This window comes from Gigantopelta aegis, chromosome 12 (assembly GCF_016097555.1).
Source record: "Gigantopelta aegis isolate Gae_Host chromosome 12, Gae_host_genome, whole genome shotgun sequence".
NCBI classification, from domain to species: domain Eukaryota; kingdom Metazoa; phylum Mollusca; class Gastropoda; order Neomphalida; family Peltospiridae; genus Gigantopelta; species Gigantopelta aegis.
Window position 1 is genome coordinate 33,317,557 of NC_054710.1, and position 11,890 is coordinate 33,329,446.

Genomic DNA, 11,890 nt, shown 5'->3' on the forward strand with positions numbered 1-11,890 from the left:
TTTAATAACGTAATAATTTGTCTTTTTATCGGTGAGAAAACTTTGCTGTTTTGACAAAGATGCCGAAGAAGTCAGTAAGAAACGCGTTTTACTTCTTTATGAAGGAACTTGAGCCAAAACTGCGGAAGGAAGGTCGGGTGTTTCCAAACGGAATGGCAGATATTGTGCCACTGGCTCATCCGCAATGGAAAGTAAGATCCTGCAGTCGCTAATTAACTCCCTACTTCCTGAGTAGGTCATAATATTATAAAATAAATGTTACATTTTCATAAAAATGTAGGCCTATTTGAAAATGGGGGAGTGAGGAGGGACATTTATTTTGTTGTCAGCTCAGCCACACTTGAAATACCCTCAGACACAGGACACGGAAGTCTGTGAATCTGATATATTTACCCAATATGTGTGGGTTGCTAGTCACTTCGTACCATGGTCATTTCGTACCATAGTCATTTCGTACCTAATTTGGTCGTTTCGTACCTTGGTCATTTCGTACCATGTTCATTTCATATCATTGCAAAAAGTCATTTCGTACCTTGGTTATTTCGTACGATAACTGAAAGTCATATCGTACCATGGTATAACAATTTATAACAATCACCCCGGTAATGTCTTTTACAAAATAACATTAAATTACAAATTTGTGGTTAAGTTAAGGGATATTTTATCAGCAAAAGACTAAAAATTATTGCCACTTTGTATAAACATTAGCAATTGGCTAATTTGGCAATCAGTAAGGTAGTTAATGTTTTAATGGCTGTTATTGTTTATTTCTTAAACAAATAAGATGCAAATAAGCAAGTTTGAAAAGAAGACCTAATTAATAAATAATATTTTGTTGGTCCATTATATTGTTTTGTTGTTTTTGACTAATTATCTGGAGCCATTTCACACAAAATCAAAGTTGGCAGTTAGTAGTAAATACCATATACGGCTCTTGTCAGATAAAAGGCAAATAACAGTTAACAGGTATTATGGGTATCAATAACGATATGCTGCACAATAACGTGTTCTGGTTTTTAAACTGTCAAAATAAAGTTTTAAAACTAAACCCACTGCTTTTATGCTATAGTCAATTCATTTTCTGTATACTGGAATAAAATGACTAGGGTACGAAATGACTTCACAATGGTACGAAACGACTTGGGTACGAAATGACTTTTTGCAATGGTACGAAATGACTAGGGTACGAAATGACCAGGCAGCATGGTACGAAATGGATGGAACGATATGACTTGGGTACGAAATGACTTTTTACAATGGTACGAAATGACCAAGGTACGAAATGACTAGGGTACGAAATGACCATGCAGCATGGTACGAAATGGATGGTACGATATGACTAGGGTACGAAATGTGTGTGTTAACTTTCCTCATACATGGGGCGGGAGGTAGCCCCGTGGTAAAGCACTTGCTAGATGCACGGTCGGTCTGGGATTGATCCCCGCCGTTAGGCTCATTGTGTTATGTCTCGTTCCAGCCAGTGCACCACAACTGGTATACCAAAGGCTGTGGTATGTACTACCATGTGTGTGGGATGGTGCATATAAAAGAACCCTTGCTGCTAATCGAAAAGAGTAGCCCATGAAATAGCGACATCTGGTTTTTTTCTCTCAACATCTGTGTGGTCTTTAACCATGCCATATAACCGTAAATAAAATGTGTTGAGTTCGTCTTTAAATAAAACATTTCATTCTTTTTACTCGTACATATTTACAGAACTTATAAGTTTTATTAAATCAGGAACTTACCATATTGCCATACAGTTTTCCTGTTTTTTACCGGCGTCGTGGTTAGGCCATCAGTCAACAGGCTGGTAGGTACTGGGTTCAGATCCCAGTCAAGGCATGGGATTTTTAATCCAGATACCGACTCCAAACCCTGAGTGGGTGCTCCGCAAGGCTCAATGGGTAGGTGTAAACCACTTGCACCGACCAGTGATCCATAACTGGTTCAACAAAGGCCATGGTTTGTGCTCTCCTGGCTGTGGGAAGCGCAAATAAAAGATCCCTTGCTGCTAATCGGAAAGAGTAGCCCATGAAGTGGCGACAGTGGGTTTCCTCTAAAAATCTGTGTGGTCCATAACCATATGTCTGACGCCATATAACCGTAAATAAAATGTGTTGAGTGCGTCGTTAAATAATTATTTTTTTCTGTTTTTCATTTTACTTATTTTTAATGAAATAACAAGATAAATGCCAGTTGTGTTTTGGAAGACTTGAAATACAATAAAAGTTTGTACTTAGTTTGGCTGTTCACTTTTTTTTTTACATGAAAACATTTTGATCGGTATGGAAGTTGATAAAATTAACGTAAATTCAAATATTTGACCAATCAGAAAACAGAATACTTCGTCCAGAGTGTGATTAGCTAAGTACTATCAAATAATTTAATTTTGTGGCTTGCAATTTTCGCACCAAAAAAAAACCTGTTTGTGAAATTTAAATTTCCACACAAAACTCGAAAATAAATAAACATGTACATATTTTAATACTAGGTAGTATTAACTTCATATTTTCTTTGGCAACATGAAAAAAAAAATGGTTTGTGCATGTGAGGCACAAATGAAATGTTCAGTGTCACAATTTTCAGTGGCCTTTAATATAAACACTGCATACATGTACGTATTTTCTGTTTTCTAGGCTCTTTCCGACAATGAGAAGGCAAGGTTTGAGAGAATGGCCAAGGAGTATAAAGCCAGCATGCGTGGCGTGGATGGCGACAAATACAGATTAGACAATGTCGGCAACATCATCGCTGTAAGTCTGACTATGTCCTCTTTCTACTTTCTCGCTTGATGCGCGGTTGGTGTGAGATCGATCCCTGTTGGTGGCCCCATTGTGCTATTTCTCATTCCAGCCAGTGCACCATAACTGGTATATCAAAGGTTGTGGTATGTACTACCCTATCTGTGGGATGGTGCATATAAAAGGTCCCTTGCTGCTAATCAAAAAGAGTAGCCCATGAAGTGGTGACAGCAGGTTTCCTCTCTTAATATCTGTATAGTCCTTAACCATATGTCTGACGCCATATAACCGTAAATAAAATGTGTTGAGTGCATCGTTAAATAAAACATTCCTTCTTTCTATTTTCTAAACATCATGGCAGAATTTAGCTCAGTCAGCTGAATGCTCACTTAAGGTGCTTGTATCACAGGATCTACCCACCGCTGTGGTTCCATTCGACTGATTGTTTCAGTGTTCTCCCTGGGTGAAAATTAAAGAAGGGCGGCCGCGCAGCACCACACCCTTAAAAAAAAAAAACCGAAAAGCAAAAAAAAAAAAAGATGGGGGGAGGGGGGGGGGGAGCTTGGTGGCTACCATGTTGTTGTGTGTTGATAGACTTTGTGGAAAGACATACTCCTTATTTTGATTACAAAAAGTTTATACGAAATACAAGCAGATTCGTCTTTTAATTGAACCGAAGATGTTATCGGTTTGATATTCACTGGCAGTTCCGGTTTTGCTGAACCGATCAAAGTTTTAATATTATTATTTTAATAAAGATTTCAAGATATACGAAAAACAAAAAAGACATTTGTGTGATCCCCTCCCTAATGTTGAAAACATTTTTTGTTATTCCCATCTTCATCGAATGAATCGATGACTGTGATAAAATATTATCGCCAACTGATAAAACGTTTCGTTTTTGTAGTGGTGGTGTATATATAATGTGGGGCAATTCCACGCTAAAGTGGACATGGAGTGAAAAAATCAATCATGTTATTCCTTATATATTAAGATTGTTTTTAATGTAAAAATGTCTGGAGAATCCAAATTTGATAAATAAAATATTGTAAAATAAATGGATGTGATTGACTTTAGCTATTTTATGAGGATACCGTCACACTAAAAATATGACACTTCCGTAATACACACTATTAATTTATGTACAGCAGCCATGTAATTGAAGGTAATATTCTTTTTCTTAGTTTTTTGTTTTACCACTAACAAAGTACTACACTTCATAATCCACTTTAATGAAAACAAATTTTTTTTTAGATTTAGGGGAAATTAGAAAACATAGAATCAGTTTGTAATTCCGTTACCGAAAACAAACAAAAAGTTAGACTGTATTATTCATTTATATGTAATCAAGGAATCAACTCATATTCTCTGAGTATATGTTAATGAACATAATCAGACACATTTACTTTCAAATTCATACATTATTAGTAAAATTATATAGCTGTAAACATATGTAATTCCGTTACCATAGGTTTGTAATTCCGTTACCGTCTTTGGTATATATTGTCAAGAAACACTTTAATATAAAGCTACATAGTACTAAAATGCTACACTCTTATCCATATACACCAATACATCAAGTGATGTAACAATAGGAAGATATACAAAATCTTTTTAAAAATCCATATGGTAATAGTACTAGTAGTGGCTCCAAATGCATTTGCGGAACACCCATAGCAAATATAAATGTCATCCATTAACAATATAGAAATTAAGGAAATCTTATCAACTTTAACCAAACAGTACTACTTAAAAGCTTCATTGTGCTGACTAAACATCTGCAATATCCATGACAAAATTCAAGTTATAATCGAAACCTACTAGAATTATATCGGGGCTCAAAATATGAAGTAAAATATGGCCTGCCATTATTATTTTTTAAATAGCAGGCAAAAAGAAATATGGCCTGCTGTGAAACAAAAATGGCCTGCTGGAAATAAGACAGAACAATGTGAATGTAGGGATTGGGACAATGTGTGGAAAATTAGGATCTCTGATATGTAGTTTAGAGCATTATAAAATTAAAATGTAACAGAATCATGAGCTCGGCCTCAGCTAAATAGAAGATGAGATGATCGTACATCTGTTTTTTGAAAAATGACGCTATTTTGAGTTAATTTTAGCAGGTGAATGTTTATTTCACGTGCAAGATTTAAAAATAGACTTCTTTTCACTTTTTACAGGCCACTATTTCCTGCCCTGTACATATATCTTTAACCATATATAGGGTCCAGAAAGTGGAAATGTAACATAACATATCTACTTGAAGCAAACTTTAATGCTACTTTATCCAAAGGCATTTATTGACTGTACATGTATTTAATAATTTATATTTAAATGACAGGATATCCAGAAAATGGAAAGTATCATTCTAATTACCAACATTATGCTTTTAAATGTATATAATGGACAAAAAGAAAGCAACCGTTTTATAGTGTTAATGCTGTCTTTACAAGGAAATCTAATCTGAGTAAAATTATTAAAATGGAAAGATGGCATGTTTGGTTGTCCAAAAAAGAAAATACTGGTGTTTTGAATGTTGTCATGTATGTTACCATAACCTCAGATAGATGAGGAATTTTATTATTAGGCATAATATCTTTCACACCATAATACTATCTAGATGTTTGACGGTCAGTCTATATAATTTTAATTGGCCTGTTTTCCTCTGACCTGGTGTAATTCTCTTTGTTATTAACAATGTCACTGTTCAAGAATTTTTTTCAATTGCTGTCAAACATTTTAAACATTTACTATGTAATATGTACACAGTTTAGTGCTAGTTTAAATCTCCACTCATGATATACATGCACGTGTACATGTTACCGATATTGAAACTAGTTATCATTTGAAATATTAATATGAATGCTTAAAACAAGTATACTGAATTATTATTTAACTTATAAAATTATGCAACATATTTGCAAATCAAATTTAAAGTAAATAAATATTGTTTTTCAAAAGTAAATTCAGAGTGGTAATTCCGTTACCGAACTGTGTAATTCTGTTACTGGCATTCAATGTTGTACAATAAAATTAGGAAGAGATAATTTGTAATATAATTTCTATTTTGTTAATCACAAGTCATTAGGTCATCATTCCATCATGAAGATAAATAATTATTCACAGAGTTTGTTGATGTTTTGCTGTGCCCGTAAAAATGGTGACCGTTTTTACGTAATTCCGTTACCAAACTTTAATTAAGTACTCATGCACTACACCTTGCAGTAGGGAGTCTCACTTCTGCCCATGACAAGCACTAGTGCAGTACTAGTGTATTACATACATGTAGTCACATCATTATGATAATTTTTCTTATGTGGACTAGCTGAGTTTAATGCCTGAAATATCTCTCCAACTCGTAATTCCGTTACCGTGGAATTGCCCTGTGGCATCCAAGATGAATGATTTTAATGGTAAACACTACCACTTCCGTTGATTTTATAAGCGGTGATAGCCCCCCAAAATGAAAAGTTTACAATATGTTATAAGAACTGCTGAATAAACAGAATGACAGAAAGTAAAAATCATCAGTTACAATCAGTTATATCTGTAACTGAGGACAAAATATCAGACGACAGTTAGTGGAAACAAAAGATAAGAGTGACTGTTCTGATCACGTGACAAATTTGGCGCCAAATAAGTGGGGGGTTTTCAGTCGGAGATTGCCGAATCCATAAAAAATAATGTTTTTATTGCTCAAATAAAATATAACTTTTATTGTTTGTATTAAACATACAAATGGATACAGGTATGAGACAAAAGAGAGGCTGTTAAAAATACTATTAAATTACGTTACTGTAACTGTCATAAATGTTTAGTCAGTTGCTTTTTCGTACACAATGCGGCTTGTTGCCTTTGATGTCCAGTGTGCAGACTGATCGTTGTGGGTTTTTTTATGTGTGGAAAAAAGTGTGCATTTGGAAATAGCGGAGATATGTGCTGGGAAATACAGTAGGGTGCTGGAAAATAAAGAGGGGCGCAGAAAAATAAAGGAAGGCGGAGAACGTGAAAGGAGGGTGGCAAAATGCAATAGCAGGGCGGGACGCCCCGCTTAAATGGAGCAGCGAGAACTCTGTGGGTTTTTTTCTCTCATTTCAACCAGTGCACTACAACTGGTCAAAGGCTGTGGCATGTGCTTTCATGTCTGTGGGAAAGTACATATATAAAAGATCCCTTGATGTATTAGAAAAAAATGTATCAGGTTTTCTTTGATGACTACATGTCAGAATTACCAAATGTTTGACATCCAATAACCGATGATTAATTAATCAGTGTGCTCTCAGCGATAGAAATAAGCAGAATTTTTTTACTAGTTCACCGGACAAGTACATCTAGAAATCTACTTGTCCACTAATATTTTCACTTGTCCAAATAAATGTTTTTTTTTATTCAAGTACAAGGACCGTATTTTTGACTGCTCAAAATGAAACTGCATTGAAAATGTTTACTTTTCCATTGCATAACCATTGAGGTACAATTTGCTTGTCCGAGCAGATTGTAACTTGTCTGGACAAACGGACAAGTGCTAGTAAATAACTAGTATTGCCATGCCTGACACGGCTTCTAGATTATGGTAGCCCCACTCCCATGGCTAGTGATATTCAATGTGGGCTAGTAAATAACTAGTATTGCCATGCCTGACAGGGCTTCTAGATTATGGTAGCCCCACTCCCATGGCTAGTGATATTCAATGTGGGCTAGTAAATAACTAGTATTGCCATGCCTGACAGGGCTTCTAGATTATGGTAGCCCCACTCCCATGGCTAGTGATATTCAATGTGGGCTAGTAAATAACTACTACTATTGCCATGCCTGACAGGGCTTCTAGATTATGGTAGCCCCACTCCCATGGCTAGTGGGATATTCAATGCCATGGGCTAGTAAATAACTATGGCTATTGCCATGTGGGCTAGTAAAGACACTATTGGCTTCTAGATTATGGTAGCCCCACTCCCATGGCTAGTGATATTCAATGTGGGCTAGTAAATAACTAGTATTGCCATGCCTGACAGGGCTTCTAGATTATGGTAGCCCCACTCCCATGGCTAGTGATATTCAATGTGGGCTAGTAAATAACTAGTATTGCCATGCCTGACAGGGCTTCTAGATTATGGTAGCCCCACTCCCATGGCTAGTGATATTCAATGTGGGCTAGTAAATAACTAGTATTGCCATGCCTGACAGGGCTTCTAGATTATGGTAGCCCCACTCCCATGGCTAGTGATATTCAATGTGGGCTAGTAAATAACTAGTATTGCCATGCTTCTAGATTATGGTAGACATGGCTTCTAGATTATGTATTAGCCCCACTCCCATGGCTAGTGATATTCAATGTGGGCTAGTAAATAACTAGTATTGCCATGCCTGACAGGGCTTCTAGATTATGGTAGCCCCACTCCCATGGCTAGTGATATTCAATGTGGGCTAGTAAATAACTAGTATTGCCATGCCTGACAGGGCTTCTAGATTATGGTAGCCCCACTCCCATGGCTAGTGATATTCAATGTGGGCTAGTAAATAACTAGTATTGCCATGCCTGACAGGGCTTCTAGATTATGGTAGCCCCACTCCCATGGCTAGTGATATTCAATGTGGGCTAGTAAATAACTAGTATTGCCATGCCAGACAGGGCTTCTAGATTATGGTAGCCCCACTCCCATGGCTAGTGATATTCAATGTGGGCTAGTAAATAACTAGTATTGCCACAGACAGGGCCATGGTAGCCCCACTCCCATGGCTAGTGATATTCAATGTGGGCTAGTAAATAACTAGGGCTTCTAGATTATTGCCATGATATTCAATGTGGGCTAGACAGGGCTTCTAGATTATGGTAGCCCCACTCCCATGGCTAGTGATATTCAATGTGGGCTAGTAAATAACTAGTATTGCCATGCCTGACAGGGCTTCTAGATTATGGTAGCCCCACTCCCATGGCTAGTGATATTCAATGTGGGCTAGTAAATAACTAGTATTGCCATGCCTGACAGGGCTTCTAGATTATGGTAGCCCCACTCCCATGGCTAGTGATATTCAATGTGGGCTAGTAAATAACTAGTATTGCCATGCCTGACAGGGCTTCTAGATTATGGTAGCCCCACTCCCATGGCTAGTGATATTCAATGTGGGCTAGTAAATAACTAGTATTGCCATGCCTGACAGGGCTTCTAGATTATGGTAGCCCCACTCCCATGGCTAGTGATATTCAATGTGGGCTAGTAAATAACTATATTGCCATGCCTGACAGGGCTTCTAGATTATGGTAGCCCCACTCCCATGGCTAGTGATATTCAATGTGGGCTAGTAAATAACTAGTATTGCCATGCCTGACAGGGCTTCTAGATTATGGTAGCCCCACTCCCATGGCTAGTGATATTCAATGTGGGCTAGTAAATAACTACTATTGCCATGCCTGACAGGGCTTCTAGATTATGGTAGCCCCACTCCCATGGCTAGTGATATTCAATGTGGGCTAGTAAATAACTACTATTGCCATGTCAGACAGGGCTTCTAGATTATGGTAGCCCCACTCCCATGGCTAGTGATATTCAATGTGGGCTAGTAAATAACTACTATTGCCATGCCTGACAGGGCTTCTAGATTATGGTAGCCCCACTCCCATGGCTAGTGATATTCAATGTGGGCTAGTAAATAACTAGTATTGCCATGCCTGACAGGGCTTCTAGATTATGGTAGCCCCACTCCCATGGCTAGTGATATTCAATGTGGGCTAGTAAATAACTAGTATTGCCATGCCTGACAGGGCTTCTAGATTATGGTAGCCCCACTCCCATGGCTAGTGATATTCAATGTGGGCTAGTAAATAACTAGTATTGCCATGCCTGACAGGGCTTCTAGATTATGGTAGCCCCACTCCCATGGCTAGTGATATTCAATGTGGGCTAGTAAATAACTAGTATTGCCATGCCTGACAGGGCTTCTAGATTATGGTAGCCCCACTCCCATGGCTAGTGATATTCAATGTGGGCTAGTAAATAACTAGTATTGCCATGTCAGACAGTGCTTCTAGATTATGGTAGCCCCACTCCCATGGCTAGTGACAATGTGGGGCTTCTAGAGGGCTTCTAGATTATGGTAGCCCCACTCCCATCCCATGGCTAGTGATATTCAATGATATTCAATGTGGGCTAGTAAATAACTAGTATTGCCATGCCTGACAGGGCTTCTAGATTATGGTAGCCCCACTCCCATGGCTAGTGATATTCAATGTGGGCTAGTAAATAACTAGTATTGCCATGTCAGACAGGGCTTCTAGATTATGGTAGCCCCACTCCCATGGCTAGTGATATTCAATGTGGGCTAGTAAATAACTAGTATTGCCATGCCAGACAGGGCTTCTAGATTATGGTAGCCCCACTCCCATGGCTAGTGATATTCAATGTGGGCTAGTAAATAACTAGTATTGCCATGCCAGACAGGGCTTCTAGATTATGGTAGCCCCACTCCCATGGCTAGTGATATTCAATGTGGGCTAGTAAATAACTAGTATTGCCATGCCTGACAGGGCTTCTAGATTATGGTAGCCCCACTCCCATGGCTAGTGATATTCAATGTGGGCTAGTAAATAACTACTATTGCCATGCCAGACAGGGCTTCTAGATTATGGTAGCCCCACTCCCATGGCTAGTGATATTCAATGTGGGCTAGTAAATAACTAGTATTGCCATGCCTGACAGGGCTTCTAGATTATGGTAGCCCCACTCCCATGGCTAGTGATATTCAATGTGGGCTAGTAAATAACTAGTATTGCCATGTCAGACAGGGCTTCTAGATTATGGTAGCCCCACTCCCATGGCTAGTGATATTCAATGTGGGCTAGTAAATAACTACTATTGCCATGCCTGACAGGGCTTCTAGATTATGGTAGCCCCACTCCCATGGCTAGTGATATTCAATGTGGGCTAGTAAATAACTAGTATTGCCATGCCCGACAGGGATTCTAGATTGTGGTAGCCTCACTCCCATGGCTAGTGATATTCAATGTGGGCTAGTAAATAACTACTATTGCCATGCCTGACAGGGCTTCTAGATTATGGTAGCCCCACTCCCATGGCTAGTGATATTCAATGTGGGCTAGTAAATAACTACTATTGCCATGTCAGACAGGGCTTCTAGATTATGGTAGCCCCACTCCCATGGCTAGTGATATTCAATGTGGGCTAGTAAATAACTACTATTGCCATGCCTGACAGGGCTTCTAGATTATGGTAGCCCCACTCCCATGGCTAGTGATATTCAATGTGGGCTAGTAAATAACTAGTATTGCCATGCCAGACAGGGCTTCTAGATTATGGTAGCCCCACTCCCATGGCTAGTGATATTCAATGTGGGCTAGTAAATAACTAGTATTGCCATGCCTGACAGGGCTTCTAGATTATGGTAGCCCCACTCCCATGGCTAGTGATATTCAATGTGGGCTAGTAAATAACTAGTATTGCCATGCCAGACAGGGCTTCTAGATTATGGTAGCCCCACTCCCATGGCTAGTGATATTCAATGTGGGCTAGTAAATAACTAGTATTGCCATGCCTGACAGGGCTTCTAGATTATGGTAGCCCCACTCCCATGGCTAGTGATATTCAATGTGGGCTAGTAAATAACTAGTATTGCCATGCCTGACAGGGCTTCTAGATTATGGTAGCCCCACTCCCATGGCTAGTGATATTCAATGTGGGCTAGTAAATAACTAGTATTGCCATGCCAGACAGGGCTTCTAGATTATGGTAGCCCCACTCCCATGGCTAGTGATATTCAATGTGGGCTAGTAAATAACTAGTATTGCCATGCCTGACAGGGCTTCTAGATTATGGTAGCCCCACTCCCATGGCTAGTGATATTCAATGTGGGCTAGTAAATAACTAGTATTGCCATGCCTGACAGGGCTTCTAGATTATGGTAGCCCCACTCCCATGGCTAGTGATATTCAATGTGGGCTAGTAAATAACTAGTATTGCCATGCCAGACAGGGCTTCTAGATTATGGTAGCCCCACTCCCATGGCTAGTGATATTCAATGTGGGCTAGTAAATAACTACTATTGCCATGCCTGACAGGGCTTCTAGATTATGGTAGCCCCACTCCCATGGCTAGTGATATTCAATGTGGGCTAGTAAATAACTAGTATTG

The 11,890-nt window shown here is 38.9% G+C and overlaps 1 protein-coding gene across 1 annotated transcript in view; it reads left to right on the forward strand.

The window, feature by feature from the left end:
* The window catches only part of LOC121386259 (protein maelstrom homolog), a 41,535-nt gene continuing 29,645 nt past the window's right edge, over positions 1-11,890 (forward strand). The window contains exons 1-2 of the mRNA XM_041517103.1: positions 1-191; positions 2,640-2,756. Of these exons, the coding sequence (XP_041373037.1) occupies positions 60-191; positions 2,640-2,756 (249 nt within the window). The 5' untranslated portion in view covers positions 1-59. The remainder of the gene's footprint in view (positions 192-2,639; positions 2,757-11,890) is intronic.